General features: G+C 36.9%; 1 protein-coding gene across 5 annotated transcripts in view; it reads left to right on the top strand.

Moving 5' to 3' along the window:
- Nucleotides 1–21,830, top strand: part of HIVEP1 (HIVEP zinc finger 1) — a 145,652-nt gene that overhangs the window by 102,154 nt on the left and 21,668 nt on the right. For all 5 annotated transcript variants that reach the window (XM_036026506.1, XM_028514026.2, XM_036026503.1 and 2 more), the window contains 4 exons: nucleotides 4,515–10,468; nucleotides 14,586–14,719; nucleotides 15,427–15,602; nucleotides 19,987–20,088. In XM_036026506.1, coding sequence (XP_035882399.1) covers nucleotides 4,515–10,468; nucleotides 14,586–14,719; nucleotides 15,427–15,602; nucleotides 19,987–20,088 — 6,366 coding nt within the window. The remainder of the gene's footprint in view (nucleotides 1–4,514; nucleotides 10,469–14,585; nucleotides 14,720–15,426; nucleotides 15,603–19,986; nucleotides 20,089–21,830) is intronic.

Raw genomic sequence — 21,830 nt, 5'->3', positions numbered from 1 at the left:
TAGAGGACCTGAGAACATCGTTCATATCTCCCTCACCACTAACCTCCAGTCATGTGGCCTCTCTGATCTTTCCACACTGTAGTCAACTGCCAACCTGATGGAGAATTCTGGGTTTTTGTGTGAAGTCCAATGCATCTAAAGATTCTGACAGTTGGTAACACTGCCAGTGTTGGTTCCTCTCCTGGGTGTGATTTGTGTGTGTTAAATGAATTCCCATTTGTATTTCTGACATGTTGATGTCTCAGAGTTTCTGCCTGATTGTCAGTCATTTCCAGTTGCACATTGACCAGAATGTAATTTTCAGCAGTTGGTTGATTCCTTTTTTGAGCCTTTCCCACCTGCTTTCCAATCTGACTGTATGTTCTTTTTGCATAAGAAAAAGGGTTGTGTTTCTTCTTTTACACTGAGGTTTATGTGCACCAAGCATGTCCAGCCCTTGTTTTGTTTCACCGCTGTGAAATCATAAGATGGTAAATATAAAGCAGTGTCCATTCGGTAAGGCAGAGGGTGGGCCTGTGCACTGGTTGTTGGGGACATACTAAAGAGGCCCCTTCCTGGGCCGTCTTCCACTTCCATTGCTTTTCTTTCTCTCTGCTTCCTCTAATTTATTTTTATGTTAGTCTTCCATAACAACAAAGTGCCTTGAAAATTATCAAAAAGCTCAAGTGCTGATGGTAAATAGCTACTTCCTCCAATTCTCCACCCAACTGTATTTCTGCTTTGATACATTCTGGTCTATGCAGTCTCTAAACTCTACAGCCTATGGTAACTCTGTGCTGGATGTTGTAGATATGGTCACAATGTTTGATGATTGTGCTATTTTCTTTAGATAAGGAAGGGGGTAGGAGAAAATAACTCCAGTCACTCTCTAATAGATTTGAAACTAATCAAGATTAGGGTGAGTTTAAAACAGTAATCAAGGTGGATCATTCTCTGAAGACCTAAGGATTTACTACCTCATATCTAGGGCATTGGTTCCCAGGAGGATGCTTCTATCTCTTAATTTCTAGCCATATGGTTTAGCTACCCATTCTGTGTATTTCCTTACCAAATATTGAGATTTTTTTTGAGGAAGAAAACTGGTGGGGTCAGTAGTGAGGTATGCAAGCTGCTTCAAGTAAGCCTCTAGAATGATAGTTCCATATTCGTCTATGTGCCTGGTGTTCGTTCTCTCTCTCTCTCTCTCTCTCTCTCTCTCTCTCTCTCCTCCTCCATGATCCTTTTATGTCCTAACTACAATACCTGTAAGTCCTTAAATTTACAGGCTGATTCAACATCAACATCCCGGGTCATCCATACCCATGATGGAATGGGCTTTATCCTTTCAATGAGAGAGTGAACCCTCTTAAAAGAGACCAAACAAGATGTTAGAAGAATGAGTAAGTAAAGCTTAGAAAAAGACAGTTAGGAACATACTCTCAGTCAAATGCCACCCCCTTGCCATTCCCCATGATTTTGGGCAATTGAAAGCAGAGAATGTGAAAAGACAAACCAAAAACTCTGCTTAATGGCATAGACTTTAATAAGATCATAAATTTATTAAAACCAAAACTCAGACATAAGACAATAAGATGAGATGAAATGGGAAATATGGAACTAAGGGAACAAAATGAGAACAAAACAACATCAGTCCAAAACGAACAATTTGAAGCAATAAAGAACTTAATAGCCAGGAAAGTGAATTATTCACATTAAGGGAAAAGCTTTAAATGATTCTAGAGAAAGCAAAAGCAAAAAGGAGAATGATGAAAGCAATGTAAATCGTAATGGGGATACAGCATAAAAATAATTGGTGCTCATAAAGTAAGGAAGCCCACCCTGAAAAAAAATTGACCAGGAAATATATTTGAAGATATAATAGTTTTCTGAAATATACTAATGCCCTTATAGAAAAGGTTATGATGTTCTAGGGGAAAAATTAAAAGTTTGTATATTGATTAACTATGAGCTGACTCCTAGTTATATTATAAAGACTTCAAAAGTAAAAAATTGGCAGACATACAGGCAGAAAAAAGGCAAGTCACCTCCAGGAGGGGAAACTATCAGTCAGGCTGGCACAAGGCCTCTCCATATGAGCACCATTGCCAGAAGCACAGGAATGTACAAAGTTTTGAAGGAAAGAATTGGTGAGTTATTACCAGGTGTTAAAATTGAAATAGAGAACTAGGAATAAACAATTATGCAAATAGAGTGTAAATGTCATAAACTTTGACAAAAAGTGAATCAATTTTCATCTAAAATCAAAATGTGATTCAAAAATTCAAAATCTGTTTAAAATAGGGTTTTTAAATTCTTTATTTTGATTTTATTTTTTACATTGTTAATTATCGCCACTATTGCAGATAGCCCCCTTGCCCACCTGCACCCAGGCCCCACCCCCTTCCCCCTGGCCTTCACTACTCTGTTGTATGTGTCTCTGGGTCATGCATACATGTTGTTTGGCTCATCCCTTCGCCTTTCATCCATCCCTCCCTCCCCTTAACTCCAGAGAAAATTTTAGGAAATAATACCTCTAAAGAAATATGTATCTTAAAGTTTATTTTTCCTTCAGTTTTATTTACATTTAAGTACAAAGAAAGATACATTTTACTCTTTTCATAAGAACACAAGAGAACAATTCTTTTAAAACAATGTGTTTCTGGTGTTATGACTGTGGGTTGAATTTTTGTGGTTTTTGGGGTGAGATTTTTTTTAATATAAAAGATTGTTTAATCTTTTGTAGATAAGTTTATCTAAAAAACCTTATTCCAAAAAATATGTAAAACATAGTAAATAAACATATTTACACTAACCAGGGCTCTGGATGGTGCCTGGTATGGGCAGATGTTTTTTTTTTTTTCTTTTTAATCTATGGTGCTTTTACTTGGACAGTTGTCCAAGCTGGGAACTGCTGCTCCTGAACAAGTGGTTTCCCTTCTCTGTTTTTATACTTATTTTAACAGCCTAGTGGCTTTCATTTTTATTATAACCCACCTCCAAGCTTCCTGGAAGTGAGGAAAGAACTACTCACCCCAGATGATTATCATTTTTCCTTTTGCCCATTTTCCTAATCTAATTAATGGGAATAATAAAGTACATAATGACTTTGTTACATTCATCTGAAAGAAGGAAAACAGAATTTCATAAATGAGTGGATTGAAAAATAAAAGATTTGCTCAACCTCATTTTGTAGAGATAGCAAGAAAGCTGATGCATTTTACTGTACTCTTCAGCTTAAAACATTTTAGTTATGAGACCCTACCCCTGCCACTTTTTCCTTTCTAACCTTCTGATTGTGGTGGGTAAATGTGTTTTTATCATATTACTGTGTAGTTTTTTCATTATACAAATATATGACAGCACATCAGCTGTCATGAGATGACTGGAGTATTTTTATTTTGTGTAAATTTTGTCTTCGGTAAATTCAAAGTGGTTATTATGGTATAGACATTTTGGTCTAATATGAATTTCAAATATGTACATTGCAGCTGCTATTTGTAAATGATGAGGAATTGGAGTATTTGGCTCTACTACAAATAAGTAATACAAACTTGAATAATTTTTATGTGCCCAAGGATTCAACAAATGAAAACAAACTAAATTATGGCAAGTAGTAATTGCTCAAAAATGTAATAGTTGATAGAGATTGTGGGTTGTTGATACTATTTAAATGATGATTTATTTCCAGTACTGCCAGAAATGGAAGTGGTTTCATCTCTTTAGCAATAAGCTCTATCTTCCTCCCTATCTACCTTCCTCCTACCTACCTACCTACCTACCTGTCATTAATGACAAAGAAACATAGCCATTGAATATTTTGTTCAGTTAAATTAGTGAATTTTTTAACTGAGGAACATTACAGCAACATGACTTTCTAATTTGATTGGTGAAGAGCCACAGATAAGTGGCCTATTTTACTTTCATATTTTTCTGTTCACTAACATAATTACTAATAAAGCAACACTTCATGGTTCTCTTAGCTCATATCTTATGATTATCTTGAGATATGATCAGGTATGTTTGTAATAAAAATTATTATGTAGTAGTCCATTTTCTTATAAGAATGTCAGCATTGTATAGTTTGAATAATGATATTATTTAGAAATTTGCTAAGAAGTTTGCTTGAAAAAATACTAAAATAACAAGACAGTTGTTAAATACCCTACATTATAAAGTTGACTTTCCTTATTTGTGAGACAGCTCTCTCAGACTGTTACAGACAGAGTCCTTAGCTGTGAGGATGAAAGGGGAGGATAATTTACTTTTGGAAGATCTGGTCCCAGGATCATGGTGAGTGGAGGTGTCAAGAGAAGAGCACAGCATTATAGAACTATACACGAAGGTCTTTGTGTGATTGTTTTAATAGGTTTTGATTGGCAATATTCTTAATGTTAGAATGCAGTTTTATCCAAAGTAGACTAGCATTAACGTACCTTGTTCAATTGTCATAACGCCCTCATGATAGTAATCTCAATTTTAAAAAGTTATAGTTGGTATATGTATCATTTTGCCAATTGCTTTTCTTTTTTTAACAGAAATCTTGGAGGCTGGTATTAAAGGAACTTCAGAATCACTTAAAGGTGTGAAACGAAAAAAGATTGTAGCTGAGAATCACCTGAAAAAAATACCAAAATCCCCACTGAGAAATCCTCTTCAGTCAAAACATAAACACAATGCAGAAGAGCCATCTTTTGCTGTTCTTCAGAGTACTTCAGATTCTCACAAGAAACAGAATCACAGCCCTATAAAAAATGGGAAACCATTTACCAAACAAAATGGAGAAACACCTGGGATAATTGCCGAGGCCTCTAAGTCTGAAGAATCTGTCTCCCCAAAGAAGTCCTCATTTCTGCAGCATCCATCTGAACTGCGTAGATGGAGATCGGAAGGCTCTGACCCCACCAAGTTAAATTTCGTAGATGGACAATGTGAATCTAGTTCTTTGTCAAGTAAAACCAGGACTGACCACAGTGAATGTATCTCCTCTAATTGTAGTCCTACTTCCTCCTCATATACAAACACCGCATTTGATGTCTTACTGAAAGCAATGGAGCCAGAACTGAGTACTTTGTCACAAAAGGGCTCATCTTGTACAGTTAAGATAGAAAAACTAAGACCAAACAAAACTGTACGATCCCCCTCTCAATTAAAAAACAGCTCAATAGATGCCCCAAATCAGACTTCACAAGAATTTGTTTCTGAATCACAGTCTTCTTGTACCTCATACACAGTGCATGTGTCTGCTGCTCAGAATGAGCAGGCATCATTTCAGTCAGTTTCTCATTCATATAATCAACATGAACACTTTGTTTCTAAATCTAACCAACAAAATCAACAGCTTCCAGTGTGTTCAGGTTTCACAAGATCACTGACAAGCCTGCACAATCAAGAGAACCCCAAACTTGAACAAGTGTATCATATAGCAGTGACATCATCTATAGGTCTAACTTCACCTTCCAGTAGAACTCAGGTTACTCCTCAAAACCAGCAAATTGATTCTGCTTCACCTATGTCAGTAAGTCCAGCCCAGTCTACACAGTCACCTCCCACACCAGTTTATAATTCAACTGCTGTTGCCTCTGTTGTGAATCACAGCGTAGAGCAAATGTGCAATCTTCTTCTGAAAGATCAGAAGCCCAAAAAACAAGGAAAATATATTTGTGAATATTGCAATAGACCTTGTGCAAAGCCGAGTGTGCTTCTAAAGCATATCCGCTCCCACACTGGAGAGCGACCCTATCCCTGTGTGACCTGTGGATTTTCATTTAAAACTAAAAGTAATCTATATAAGCACAAAAAATCCCACGCACATACTATCAAACTGGGACTTGTCTTGCAGCCAGAGGCTGGTGGTTTGTTCTTGTCACATGAATCACCCAAAGCACTTAGTATCCATTCAGATGTAGAAGACAGTGGAGAGAGCGATGACGAGAGCGCTGCTGATGAAAGGCAGAATGATGCAGGCTCCATGGACCTGCAGCCTGTGCCGATAATGAAAACAATACCAAGTTCTGAAGCTTTACCAAAATCAAGTTCCATTCCAAACAATCCAGGTCATGTGGTAGGTGATGTTTCACTACAGGACAAGTCTTCAGAATCACAAGCTGTGACAGACTTACCAAAAGTTGTAGTCCACCCTGTCAATGTGTCGTCCCCATTAAGGGTTGACAGCTCCAAGTTTACAGATTCTAAGCCTGAACTTTCTAGTGCACAGAAACAGAAGGACCTGCAGGTTACCAGTGTACTGTCACATTCAGCCTGGACATCCTCCCTGGAGACTGATGAAAAGTCCTGTCAGAAAAGGGACATGAGTCAACCAGAGGCAAAACAAGAATCTCCCATAGGCACAGTACATGCCCAGCTACAAAGGCAGCAGGCTACCGATTACTCCCAGGAGCAGCAAGGAAAACTTCTGAGTCCTCGAAGTTTAGGAAGTACAGATTCTGGTTACTTTTCACGTTCTGAAAGTGCTGATCAAACAGGGAGCCCACCAACTCCCTTTGCCAGAACATTACCCACTATGGAACAAGACTCAAATAAGAATAATGGGCCCTCTGCACCTCGTATCAATACACCAGCACCTTCTACGTTGCCATCAGGTGAAAAAGCATTGCTTCTAGCAGGTCAGATGCGCCCACCTTTGGCAACAAAAACACTTGAAGAACGGATATCAAAGCTTATCTCAGACAATGAAGCCTTGGTAGATGACAAGCAACTGGATAGTGTAAAGCCACGTAGAACTTCTCTTTCACGGCGAGGAAGTATTGATTCCCCCAAATCATACATATTTAAGGATTCTTTCCAGTTTGACTTAAAACCAATGGGACGGAGAACAAGTTCAAGCTCTGATATACCAAAGTCCCCTTTCACCCCTACTGAGAAATCAAAACAAGTGTTTCTTCTGTCTGTCCCTTCCCTTGACTGTTTACCTATCACGAGAAGTAATTCTGTGCCTACTACAGGTTATTCAACAGTACCTGCAAACATAATACCTCCCACTCATCCACTGAGAGGAAGTCAGTCATTTGATGACAAAATTGGCACTTTCTATGATGATGTCTTTGTATCAGGACCTAACACTTCTGTGCCCCAAAGTGGACATCCCCGTACCCTTGTCAGACAGACAGCGGTAGAAGACTCTTCAACAAGTGAAATGCATGTCCTCGGTACCGGACAGTCCTTGGATGAGAGCTATCAAGGATGCAGTGCCATGAGTGAAACTGTAGCTGCAAGGAACAAGTCATTGGCACCAGGCTCACATTTAGAAAAAAAGAAATCTCATCAAGGGCGAGGGACAATGTTTGAGTGTGAAACTTGTAGAAACAGGTATAGAAAACTGGAAAATTTTGAAAACCATAAGAAATTTTACTGTTCAGAGTTACACGGACCAAAAACAAAGGCAGCTGTGAGAGAACCTGAACATAGCCCCGTGCCCAGCAACACACAGCCTCAGATTCTACACTACAGAGTTGCTGCTTCCTCAGGGGTCTGGGAACAGACGCCCCAGATACGAAAAAGGAGGAAAATGAAAAGTGTTGGAGATGACGATGAAGTTCAGCAAAATGAAAGTGAAGCTTCTCTGAAAAGCTCTGAAGGCCTTCTGTTGCAGAATACTGTGGGCTCTTCCTCCAGTTTGCCTAAACGTAATATTGTCGTATCAAGTGACCAGCAGCATCGAAATATACAGTTGCAAAACTCCCAAATTCAGCTTGTTGCCAGAGGCCCCGACCAGATCATGGATCCAAAGCTGTCTACCATCATGGAACAACAGATAAGTTCAGCTGTCCAGGACAAGATAGAGTTGAAGAGGCATGGATCCGGAATCTCAGTCATCCAGCATACAAACTCACTGAGCAGACCCAGTTCATTTGACAAGCTTGAATCTTTTGAAGGCTCTGCACTTTCTCTCCAGGAGCTAAGTAGAACAGTGAAGTTTGGGTCCTTGAAAGTGATAGGAATTTCCCAAGAGGAAGGCAGCCCTTCTCAGAACATGTCTCCTTCTCAGCAGCCTGCACTATCAGATGCTCTTAGAGCAGAACTTCAGGAATGTTCAAGAAAGATTTCAAGTGAACGGCATGTGTTAGGACAGGCCTCAAGACTTGTTCGGCAGCACAACATCCAAGTTCCAGAAATTCTGGTCACAGAAGAGCCAGATCGGGACCTTGGAACCCAAGTACCTGATCAGGAAAAATCAGAGAAATTTAGTTGGCCTCAGCGTAGTGAAACATTGTCAAAATTGCCAACAGAGAAACTGCCGCCCAAAAAGAAGAGGCTCCGTCTTGCTGAGATAGAGCATTCCTCGACCGAGTCAAGTTTTGATTCCACTCTCTCCAGGAGTCTAAGTAAGGATAGCAGTTTATCAAGTTTCTCAGCTTCATTAGATGTAGAGGACGTTTCTAAAACTGAGGCTTCCCCCCAAATCGCTTTTCTCAATAAAACAGAGGTTCTCATGATCCCAGCTGGCTCTAATACACTTAACGTGCCTGGAACTCAACGGGAAATGAGGCGTGCTGCTTCAGAACAGATTAACTGCATGCAGACATCCATGGAGGTCTCTGATTTCAGAAGTAAATCATTCGACTGTGGAAGCATAACTCCACCACCTCAGACAATGCCACTTGTGGACTTGCCTCCGACATCTCCTTCTGGCATGGGAGTGACTGGACATGTGCCTCTTTTAGAAAGAAGGAGAGGCCCACTGATAAGGCAGATTTCTTTAAACATAGCCCCAGATAGTCATCTGTCTCCTGGGAACCCATCATCTTTCCAAGCTATTACTCTTCCTAGTGTGAATGCAGTGCCATTTCAGGGGCCTCCGCTCACTAGTACATTCTTAGCTGAGTTTCCTGCAAATACTGTGCACTCCCAGACTCAAGTTAAAGATCTGCAAACAGAAACTTCTAATTCCAACTCTACTAACATCTTTCCTGTTCAACAGCTTTTTGGTATTAATTTGTTAAATCAAATCCATGCACCCCTTAGCCACCAGAGCACACAGATGTCTCTGCAGGTATCTACACAAAGTGTCAAACCAGATATAAATCCCAGTGTATGTGTCTCTTCTAAAAGTGATGATTGCTTTGCTCCCAAGTACCAACTGCAATGTCAGGTTTTCACTTCAAGCCAGTCTTGCCCTTCTAATCCTGTACGTGCTTTGCCAAAGCAAGTTCTTTCCGATCCAGTTGGGGCTGACCATCGTATGTCTTCCTTAGCGTTACCAACCAAATTAGTAGATGCCATTTCTAATTCCTGTGCTCTGCCACCACTGAAGCTTGGGCCACCTGATGGTCAAGTGCAAAAGGTGCCGACATCATTTCCACTGCCTGTTCACCTGCAGAGTAATGTTCCAGGGTATTGCTTTGCCACAGTCACACCTCTGCCACAAATCCTTGTGACCCAAGATCTATCCAGTCAGCCCATTTGCCAGGCTAGTAATAGTGTGGTGCCAGTCAACGAAGAACAAAAGTCCCTGCCAAAATTGCAAAAAGTTCACCAGAATGCTTTGCCAAACTCAGAGGAAAAGCTTATTTGTGAAAATGTTTTTTCAGAGATGGGCCAAAATTCTTCTCTGGCAGATTCCTTGCCTGGAACTCAGAAAATGTCTATTGTTAGACTTTTGCCCCAACAAGAATCTTCAGCTTCAAGTAAAAGGATGCTTTCCCCAGCAAATAGTTTAGACATTGCCATGGAAAAACACCAAAAGCGAGCTAAAGATGAAAATGGAGCTGTTTGTGCAGCAGATATTAGACCATTGGAACCACTGAGTTCAAGAGCTAATGAAGTTAGTAAGCAGAAGAAACCTATTTTGGTGAGGCAGGTTTGTACCACAGAGCCCCTTGAAGGTGTGACATTGGAACAGGATATTTTTTCTCCACCTGAAATTAGCAGCGAGACTGTTAACTTGACAAATGTTTTACCAGCTGATAATTTGTCATCAGGACAATCTAAGTCTACGGTTATAGAACCTATAAAAGAGTTGCAAGAATTTGAAAACATCAAGTCATCTCTATCACTAACTCTTACAGTTAGAAATTCACCTGTTCCTTCAGAAAATACCCACATTTCTTCTTTGGAATGTGTAGACAATAACCAAGAAAGGAAGTCTCCAGAGGTTAAAAATCAAGGTGACAAAGTGAACATCCAAGAACAAAGTCCAACTACAACAACTGCTCTTTCCGTGCTAGATGCTGGAGACACACAGCAGCTGTCTTTCCCCAGCCTGAAGACCACAACCAGCTTCACGTGGTGTTATCTGTTCAGACAGAAAACATTGCATTTGCCTCAGAGTGACCAGAAAACTTCAGCCTATACTGACTGGACAGTAAGCGCCAGTAATCCAAATCCACTTGGTTTGCCTACAAAGGTTGCTCTTTCTCTCCTTAATTCAAAACAGAAAACTGGAAAATCACTGTATTGTCAAGCAATAACCACTCGTTCCAAATCAGATTTGTTGGTCTATTCAAGCAAGTGGAAAAGCAACTTAAGCAAGGTACTTGAAATATTTTTTATCTCCAAAAATAGTTTGTGTAAATGAGTTTTAACATGTCTTGATACCTTTAAATACTTTAATTAGAATGATAAATTGTGCTTCATGAGTGTATAGCAATTCAAAAGAAAGGATGATAAATATGCCCTGGGAGTTACACTGATAAGGGTTACCCAGATCCATTGTATCCTGAAACATTTTGAAAATGATAACTTGCCCTGAGCACTTTTTTCCCCCCCAGCTGAATATGTAAGTCTTTACTTAATGGTACAATAATCATGGTGTTACTTTCATGTTTCTCGCATATGAATGTTTTGTTTGTATTGTTAAGTGAGAAGAGAGTATGCTTTGTCCTTACTAATGCAAGAAAACAGAGGTGAATAATCAATGATTGTTGTATATCATTTTGAAATATAAGTCATTCTGTAGTTCTGAAAATCATCTTAGTGGTAGAGAGGATTCCCAAAATAACTAACTCATACACTTGATGATTATGTTGATCTGATCAAGATTTATAGAGCAAGGTAGAATCAGTCTTAAATTAGAGTTATTGGCTTTATAAAAATGGGAAAAATCATTTAAGTGGTGAAAGAAGGAAGATAGGAAGGAAGGGTGGGAGGAAGAATGGAAGGAAAGAAGGAAGGGAGGAAGGAAGGGAGGAAAGATGGGTAGGTAACAGTATTATATTGGCTCTGAGCATTCAGAATACTTGCCCTCTGTAGGTTCATGAGCTCATAGCACAGGTTCATAAACACACACATACTTATCAATAGGAAAATATCATAGTTCAGTATTACAATAGAAGTATATACATTTTTCAAAAAAGAAAGTCTAACACGGCCAGTAGGTTGAAGTACAGATACAGGGAAGATACTCAAAAAGTTCTGACTTCAGCTGAGTCCTTTTTTTTTTTAAATCTTCACCTGAGGACATGCTTATTGATTTTAGAGAGAGGAAGGAAGGGAGAGAGAGGGAGAGAAACATTGATGAGAGAGGGAAACATTGATCTGTTGCCTCTAGTACATGTCAGGATGGTGGATCAAATCCACAACCTAGTTATGTGTCCTGACCAGGAATCCATCCATGACCCTTTGGTTTACAGGACAATGCTCCAACCAACTGAGCTACCACCCGACCAGAGCTTTTAGGTGAATGTTAAAAAAGAAAAAGTAGGGTTTTTTTTTTTTTCAGGCAAACAGGAATGAGAAATTTTAATAGTCTGATGAATGACATGGGAGTGAGAAAGAACTTGGTTCATTTAAAGAACCCTAAGGAGTCTGTCATGGCTAGAAGGTGTTATAAGTTCAGAGTTGAAAATGTAGGTAAAAACTAAGTATGCATGGTAGTGGAGAGCTATTGATACTTTCTTAGTGAAGGAGGGTGAGTTTAATGTTTAAGTGCTCAGACTCTGCTCTAAATCTACTAAATCAGAATCTTAGAAGATGAGACCTGCCCACGAGAATTTAAGCAGAGCTTCATGTGTATTCCTGAAGTGCCTATGAAAAGCATGGCTTTTCTTTAATACCAAGTGACTTGGTAGAAATGTCTCTGGAAATGTACATACCTAGATTTGTAACTAGAAGACAGCTCCAGGTGGAGGGTGTGAAGATTTTTCAGTGCATAAGTGTAATTAATGAGATTGCTCAGGGAAAGTGTAAAGAAGAGACAAGGACTTAGAATGGGTTCCCAGGAATCACAACTATGTAAAGGGTTGAATGGATGAAGAAAGTCCACATAAGCAACTGAAAGAAATTGTTAATAGAGGAAGGAGGAGAGCTATGAGAAAGTAGTATCACACAGATCAAGGAAAAGGTATTTCAAGGAAAGTCGTTCCAGTAAGTTGACCTCCAGAGGAGTCAAATAAAGATAAAGACTAGCATGGCATTTGGACTGAGCAATTTTAATACCACTGGAGACTTGAGTCAGATGAGCACGTATCTATGTTCCCTCTTCATCCAAGCACCTAAACTAGATACATGAATCGGGAGTTTTCTTATCCTTCCATAATCTGTCTCAAGGCTTCCTAGCTTATTGACATACTATTTATTAATATACTTAGTATATTAATGGATGACTGACCAAATCTTTCTAGTCATTAAAAATTCAGCTTAAATATCAGCTCTCATTTTGGTCTTTGTAATTAATATCAGTTAAGTAGTATCAACTCTATTGAGCTGCCATACCTTGTGTATCACTCTACTCTGATACTTTACAATACTACATTTTAGTGATGAACTTTTGTATCTTTCTTTTCCACTGCACCAACACAGTCCATTAAAACTTTCAGATGGTGGAAATATTCTGTCTGTGTGCTAGTGACTACTGTAACAGACAGTGTAGATGAGAGTCTGAGTTCTGTGAGGGCAGAGACTATTTTCTTCAGTTTTATATGTCCATTACCTGAAACATAGCAGAGTCCCAGTAAATATATGGGGAGTAAACAAATAAATAAATCAATGAATAAATAAAATATTTTAAAGTGGTAGAGTAGAGGAAATTCAACTAACCACAACACCAGGCAACTGCTACATGGAGGAAACTAATTATATACTGATTTCTTAGGATGCATGTTAATTCACAACCCAATGTTAATGTACAAGTATTTATAATTCACAATGGAAAAGAACAGAAAAATACTAAAGTAAAAGGATTTCTAAGAGAAATAAGGCATCAACAGCATATAATACTATGGAGTAGTCAAGCATATAAAGACTAAGGAAATGATAAGGGTTTAACATGTAGTTTATTGGTAATTGATTGAATAGGAACCAGATCTGATAGTGAGAAAGCAAAAGATAAGTGAGAATTTGGAATTGAAAAGAAGGTAAGAAATAGGATTACTCTTAAAGGTATGAAGTCAAGAAAAGGTGCATGTATGTATTGCAAGTGGTAGGGAAACCTAATGTGTTTGCCAGGAAAAGAAAAGGAGTCAGTGGCATTTTTACCTGTCAGGGTCAGTGTCACTATCTCCTCATACTGCCTTCTTGAGAAACTCAGGGAGGCAGCTTTTCTTCATTTCTGCCTTTGTGAGGACAGGGGTTTCCCAGAGTCCTCTTTTTCCCGCCACAGAGGCCCTCCCTCCATGATGCACATACCCTCTTATTATCACTTACTATTATTAAGTCACCTTGGTACAATATCTGTCTACATGGTGATGTAATTTTTAAAGGAGGTTTGTAACAAAGAGGCCCTTGATTAGAAAACTTGTGCCTTGTGTTGGAGTTAGCCAAGAGACTGGAGTTCAGCCTTGGCTGTTAACACTTTACCTTGGACAAGTGACTTAATGCTGAGAGTGTCTTTCCTCACTGGGAGATAATCCACTTGTACAGCCTGCCCCACGGAGTTATGTTAGAGTCAGATGGGCTGAGGAGTGCCAAAATTTGTGGATGGTGCGATTGTGTAAAAGTCATAAGGTGTTGTTACCATAATGTTTCTCTAGAAGAACCCACAATGTTTCATTGTGAGTTCATTGCCTTCTTCTGGAGATTTAATCATTGTCAAGCCAAAAGCTAAATTTGACCTGACCTGTGTTTGTACCCCACAGTTCTCAGTGTTCAGGACCTTTTGAGAAGATATAGAGAGGAAACAGAATTATGGTTTAAAGTGGTGGGAGAAGGGGAGAACAAAATACTGGTAAATAGGTTTATGCTTACAGTTCATTGAACTTGAAGGGGATTTAGTCATGTTTCTTGAGAGAATGACATTATTATTTCAAAAGGAGTAACTAGCTCTTTGCCATCTCCAAAGAATAAACTCTTAAACAAATACACTTAAATTGTAGTAAGAGTAGTGGGTTAGATATAAGAAGTTGTTAAGAAGTTCCTATTAAACTCATGGAGTACCAGGGTGGAAGGTTGTAAAGCCTTCATTTGGGGGGGTCAGTGGGCTATCGTGGGATTTAGCATTAAGATTTATCAGTTTGCTGTGGTTTAGGCAGGTATATGAAAGATAAAGGAGGAGAAAAAGCAAATGACCTTCAACCTGTTGCTTTCTCAAAATGTATTTCATGAAGTTGACTCTATGCATTGTGTCCTGCCATGTTTTATTTTCCAAGTGAAACCTTAGCATGTTTGTGTCTTCAGTTTTATTAAATTAGTTTCTCTTTTTTTTTTCCTTTCAGAGAGCATTAGGTAATCAAAAGTCCACAGTAGTTGAATTCAGCAATAAAGATGCCTCTGAAATTAACAGTGAGCAAGATAAAGAGAATTCCTTAATCAAAAGTGAACCAAGAAGAATTAAAATATTTGATGGAGGGCAAGTACAAATTTTACTTCTAAATGTACATTTAAATTTTCTTTTTAAATGTACATTTGCTTTCATGTGAATGAAGACTTATCAGTGTCAGTTTTATGTAAATATTGTAAGGTATCTCAGCTTATTAACAGAATCTTCATGGCAAAATATATATTCGGTATTATGTTAAATAATTCCATTTTGTTCAAGAACATGATAACTATTTAGGAAATACAGGTCTTGGGAGGCAATTAAGAACATAGTTTTCAGCATGAACCCTGGAGTTCACACTGATTTACAGTAAGGAGTGACTTGGAAAACCTGCTCTAAGAGAGATGAACTCATTACCTATTTGATGTCTGTGTATTTTGTTATGAGAAAACCAAAATGTAAAAGCCAATCATAGTTATCATGAAACTCAGAAATAACAGTTGTTGTGATTGAATTTAACAAGAAAGAAGACTTTTAAACCCATGACTTATAAGAGGAAATATTTAAAAATTAAACCTAGTATTGAATAAGTTTGTTTGATTAGAATTAGCTATTAGAATATCAAGTTTTGATGCGAAAAGCTGGAATATTCTGTTACTTATACCTGCATAAAATTTATATTGATTCAGTCTAAAAATTGTGCCTTGTTTTATTTTTTAGGTTGAATTTTAATCATCAATATTTTATCAAAGACATAGTATCCAATTTCCCTATTCATCTTTCTTTCTTTAAATTAGATATAAATCAAATGAAGAGTATGTGTATGTCCGAGGCAGGGGAAGAGGAAAGTACATTTGTGAAGAATGTGGAATACGTTGTAAGAAACCTAGTATGTTAAAGAAACACATACGAACCCACACAGATGTCCGCCCCTACCACTGCACTTACTGTAACTTCTCCTTTAAGACCAAAGGTATGAGATGACATTGCTTCATGGTCCTTTTTATATTCGTTGAGTTAGTAGCTCTAAGACCCAAGTATACATATTCTGTGACCAACAATGCAGTAGCTAAAATAGACTAATACAAATTACATCTTACCAACATTGTAGACTTTTTTCTTTATGCTTCTGGACCTCTTGGGGGGAAAAAGATTGTTTATTACATGCTTTTAGAATATGAGTATATAATAAATACAACATTTTAAAAGGAGCAATTGGTCTTTTTAAATTTTATTCCCCAATTACAGTTGCATAACATGACAACTAACACATTTTCAAAAATACTTAATTTGGGGCCAAAGAAGAAAAAGAAATTTTCATGATTACTTAGGTGTTAAACAATTGAAAAAATTTAAAATAATAACTGCAGTAAACTTATGATTACATTCATGCTTTATTATCTAATTTTAGGTGTGCAGCTTTTTTTTCTTTTCATGATTTTTTTTACCCAAATTCTGTTGAATTTCAGCTTCAAAAGTTTTCTAACTTTTATACTGTTTAATGTTTGTAGAACTCAGATCTAGTCATTAAAATTATATTTGGTACTGTTTCTATATTCTTTATACAGGGTGGGGCAAAAGTAGGTTAACAGTTGGAGTACATGAAACAATTTATTCTTGTATTATTATTTATTAACTATTGTATTATTTTCCATATAAACAACTGCAAATCTACTTTTGCCCCATCCTGTGTGTTTCTTACGTTGTAAGCCTTTATTATAACCTCTGCAAGTTTTCTGCAGCATATAATGAATACACTACTATAAAATATTTACATTCTTCATTAGGTCCCTTGTTCATGAATCATTATATGAAAATTTGTGACTTGAAATTTTAATATCATATAACACCCTTTAAAAAGTAAGAATCTTTCTAAAACAATGCAACATAATTATAAAATCTGTCTGAAAGGATTATATCTGTAAAAAATACTTAATTGATAGTTTTTTATAGAACTACTGTGTCTTTTTTGAATAAACATTTGCTGTACTTTTTTATTGTTTTTTTTTTAGCTTTTGTTTTAAAAGTTCATCAGCTCTTCAGCAAAATTTATTACGTTTTGTGGCTAGTATTTATCGGCATTTAAAGAGAATTAAAATATGTATCATCTAAGTGGCTTCAAAGTAGTTCTCCTTAAATGCCAGTAGTATCTGAAATAAGGATGATTTCTTTTAAAACTGTTCTTCAAATAGCCTGGAATATTTTCTAAAAATTTCAAGAAATAGTGAGGAGTTGAGAGAAACAGTAATTCTGTACTTTTTTATTGTGATGTAGAACCTTCTTCTGGAAATGAAGGGTGGATTTCAGGATGATTTTCCTGGTCTTGTGTGAAGGCTTTGATAGGATAAAGTGCTTTGATCTTTTAACCCAATTTATTGCGCTTTTTTGCCACTGATTTTAATTCTATAATTAAGAAAAAATTTATTAATTTCTACTTTGAGACCAGAACACCAGTAATAGGCTGATATAACCAATAAAAGGTTACCAAGTACAAAATTATGTTACCAAATGAAGAGGATCAAAGTATACTAGGAAGTGGGTATTTCTCAATAGAAGGAGGGAAAGGAATCAGGATATTTTTAAAAATATGTTCATAAAATAAGGGGCAAGAAAGGAAGAAAACTTAGATGGTGGGAAACCAAACGAGACTATAGAAATTTCTTGTCAAAGAAAAGTACTGTGAGTCACCAAGTATTAGTGAAATAACTTAAAACAACTTCATGTAAAATCTTAGGTGTTTATTAAATAGTGGACAGAGCATAATGACCCCTAGAAAGTGATTGTTGTATGTTAGCAGTTTTTCCGTCTCTCGTATCTCTAATCTGCCTCATATCTGAATTTACATTAAACTTTCTGTTTTGTCAGATAGGAATTATGTGATAAAAATGATTTGAAAAAAGCTACCTAAGGTGACTGGTAAAGAAAATGCTAGAAATTCAATATTTCCCTATTTTTGACATGACAGTTCTCTATTATGGTCTTCCCTTGTAGCAGTCTACCTTTTATAAATATGCAAAAAAATAAATAAAGAGATTCCATAGTACCTTTTAAAGGTAGCTAAATAATATAGACTTGTTTTATAGTTGGCTGTAGATTTTAAGCCCTACTTTCATTTACTTTGTTTTCCTAGCCAGTTCAACTCTACTTCTTATTGAATGTGTCCAGTTATATTAAGCGAAAGTAGAAGTGATATAATGGCATGATATATGTATATAATTTTTGTATACATACTTATACACACACACACACACACACAAGGATAGCAAAATACTATCAAGGGAATGAGCTATAGTGCTAGAAATTGATGCCTCTGGTGGTAATGCTTGTAAATCTGTACTTCAGCATTTGTTCTCTTAGTTTATTTTATGAGTACATTTTCAAAATAATTGATTTGTTTTCACTCTTCTGCTTTAAAGGTCAGTCAATAGGAAATACACAGTGAGCTTGCATCTCTGTAGCATTTAGTGCCATTTATATCATAGAAAGCTAGATACAATCTATTTGTAGCTATAGGAATCCAGAAACCAAATCTCTCTTGCTTTCCAGAGGATTTAGATTAAGGTTTATTAAATCTGTTGAAAATTTTATCTATTAAATTAATGTACAAAGTTTATAGCAGTGCTAGGGGATATTTGCATTTTAATGTGCATATTTAAATGTAAATTGTTTTGTATATTTTAAATTATTTAAGAGGTTGGTTAATAGCAATAGCTAGGTTGTGAGAAAATTTGCTTATTGAAAACTTATATTCCCAAATATGCCTAGTTACAATTATACAGAAACTTTTTCAAAAGGAAAATAGCCTTCTGTGGCTATCTATTTTGGAAACAAAAGCATTTTAAAAGAAAATTATTAATGGATCTTGTATTTGGGTAATACTGTTATTAGACTAGAAAGTGTTCTGACTTATAAATGGAAATTTCAGCCAATTAATTTGGCCAAACTATTTGTTGCTACTTTTAAATGTAAAAACTAAAGCACACAGAAAAGTAGAGATTTGTATAATAAACATTGGTATGCCCATCATTTTAAAATAATTATTATTTTGCCATAATTGCTTTGTATTTTGTTTTTTAAAGTGTACTGTAAGTAATTGTCAGACATGGCCAAGGTATTTAAGCCAAGTGTTATCTCTAGAGTCATAGAGGTCAGGTTTGATGAATCCTAGGCATTTTCTGGCCTGGGTGCCTTCTTACACTTGAACCCCTGAAGCGCACTAAGCTATGGGATGGTGTGCATACTTTCTAGTGCAAGAATTGGCTTGAACAAATGTGACCAGGTCCATGGACTTAGTGCATATTTAGTGGAATTGAGGTTCTATAAATACAGCAACTTTGCAGGCCCTTCAACAACCATAGGCCCATAATCTAGACCAATAATTCAGGCATTTTTAGCTCTTCTAAAGACTTACTCTCAAAGTTTTTTGCCCTGCCCACGGAACTCAGTATTTAGATTTTATTTCTTTTCTCAAAGGATACAGTTTTCTCTTGTTGGCAGTTTTTCTGTGTGTGGCATTCTGCTTGGCAGCCCCAGAAGAATCCATGCTCTCGCCCCGCATTCATGATCACTTGGGGCAGGCATACCCAGTGGTTCCCACTTAATCCAATAGTACGTATAGAGATCCATCCACCAGCTGCCAGAGGAAGCGTGCCATTAGAGATACTACTGTGAGGCTTTTAGTCAATGTGAAGTGAAAGGAATGCAGGAAATTCGTTCTTATGTTCCAAACACACAGAATTACTATTTATAATGTAACAATAACCAACTATAGTTTTTAATAGTCAAGCTGGAAATTTAAAAGGCTAATTCTTAGGTACCAAAAATAAAAGAAGAAACTCCAAGATAGCTTGATGAACAGACACTTTAAAAAAAGTCCATAGGGACATCAAAGCCATCTAGATAATATGCAGAAATACTTGGGATGTTAATGCTAATGCTGAAATGGAATCAAGGCCTCAGAAATAAGCCTGGCTTTCCTGTCCAGAGACTTTAGGGGGAAAGCCACCTGCTAAAAATCGAAACCCTGTACCTATGCCATGTAAAAAACAAAACAAAAAACAAAACCTGGTCCAGAATCAGTGGTGTGAAACCACTAACGTCCCAGGCAGAAGCAATTAGAAAACTGACCCAAACAAAGTAGAGGAGTCAGATTTGAAAAGAGAAACTATTACTAATAAATAACAAGGTTTCTACAACATATAGATACCAGTATTTTCTTTTGTCCAAATTTTAGTCATTGGGATTATATGACTACAGCCTGTACTTTCACTTGAAATAGGATTGGAATTTGCCAGTGTTGACAAATGCAGTAGCAAAATAATACTATGTAAGCTTAGTAAACATTCTTTTCCCTTAAGGAAATCTGACAAAACACATGAAGTCCAAGACACATAGCAAGAAATGTGTGGATTTAGGCGTCTCAGTAGGTTTAATAGATGAACAAGATACAGAAGAATCAGGTAAGGCTTTATTCCATATTTTCCATAATGCTATTTACAATGTACTATTTTTTGCATCCATATTCTTCTTTTCATTCCACTGATACTGCTTAGTTTCTGTTTTCATTACCTCTTGATTATACTATGCTGTAGACTCCTCGGTTTGCTCATCTCTAATTTGTCTTCCTTCCTATCCATTTATCCCACTGATGTCGAAATGATCTTCCCGAAGCACGTGTCTGATCATACTGCTCCTCTGCTCCAAGTCTTCGTTGGTTTCTGTTTGCCTACCAGATAAAGTATGAGCCACTCAACCTTACATCCTCAAAGTCCTTTGTAATCTGCTGCCTAACCTACTTCTTGACTTTTATTTATCGTTTTCTTTTACCTCTCGTAATGCTTGAATTTCCTGCTTACACGACATTGATCCAGCTTTCTATTTATGCAGCCCTCCCTGACACCCCCGCCCTCAATCCCCACGCAAACCTGGCTCCCAGTCTGCATTGATTGAAGTCTTACTTTCCTTCAAGATTGACTCATATCCACTGCTGTCATGAAGCCTTCTCTGATTTTCCCTTCCCACACTACTTGCAGGAAGCAGTTTTTCCTTACTCTGAACTGCTGTAGTATTTTAGTTTTCCAGCTGAAAAAGTGGAATACTTTCACTTCCAGCTGAAAGTATTGAATCCCTTTCTGTCTTATTTTGGGATGATTTATATGCTTATCTTACCTTGCCACTGAAATTCTTGAGCAGATCACGAGCAGAATTGGTGACTGAGTAATGCTTGCTTCACCCACAGCCATTAGCAGAGTGCCTTGCACCTGGCAGCTACTCTGGAAATATTTGTGGGATAAAACATTTGCTCACTCCCCAAAATGTTTGTTATTTTGAAAAAGTTAACCAGCTATTTTCTTAACAATGTTAACTCAACAAATAAAAGTATTTATCTTCAATCAGTTTAAACCTGTTAAGGAAAATAGAATTATCCTTTTTTAAGACTCTTTTTAAAACCTAAGACTTGTCAACAAAAAAGTTGTCCTACTGTTTTTTTAAAAAAGCCCTAAACTAAACATTTACCTTCTTGCTTATTTTATTTAATATGCATTAGTTTGATGTACAGAAAATTTCCAAAGAAAAACAGGTGGAAACAGCATTGAAAATATAGGTAAAAAACCAAATGCATCTAATTCTTCCTGACAACCAGTAATATACTAAATTAATCAGCCTGACTTTATTTCTAAATATGCTAGAAAAGTGACTCACAGCTTAAGTGGTTCAGCCGAGATGATTTATTACTGTAAGCACAGGACAGGACTGCCTTCAGCCCTTTTGGGGCACTGACAGATCCTGAATAGAAGGAAAAAGTAACCACCACAAATTTAGGAAATAAGTTGCTTTTTAATGGTTTACATACATATTGATGTTTTGATACATACTGAGGATGACAGAATTAGGATTTTAAAATACCCCATTAACATGTAGCTTTTTGTCGTAGGAACATATTTATTAAAAGCCAGTGCTTTTCAGTTTTATTGAAATATAACTGATATACATCACTATATAAGGTTAAGGTATACAGCACAGTGGTGTGAATTATGTGTATATTGTGAAATAACCACAGTAAGTTTAATTAGCATTCATTATCTCCTATAGATACAATAAAAGAGAAGTAAAAAATGAAAAACCTATTTCCTTTATGATGAGAATGCTCTTAACAACTTTTGTATACAAGAGGGACTACCCCAAAACCCCAGAATTTATT

This window comes from Phyllostomus discolor, chromosome 5 (genome assembly GCF_004126475.2).
Source record: "Phyllostomus discolor isolate MPI-MPIP mPhyDis1 chromosome 5, mPhyDis1.pri.v3, whole genome shotgun sequence".
Lineage (NCBI taxonomy): Eukaryota > Metazoa > Chordata > Mammalia > Chiroptera > Phyllostomidae > Phyllostomus > Phyllostomus discolor.
Note: the sequence above shows the minus strand (reverse complement) of the source record. Positions and strands in the feature narration are given on the sequence as shown.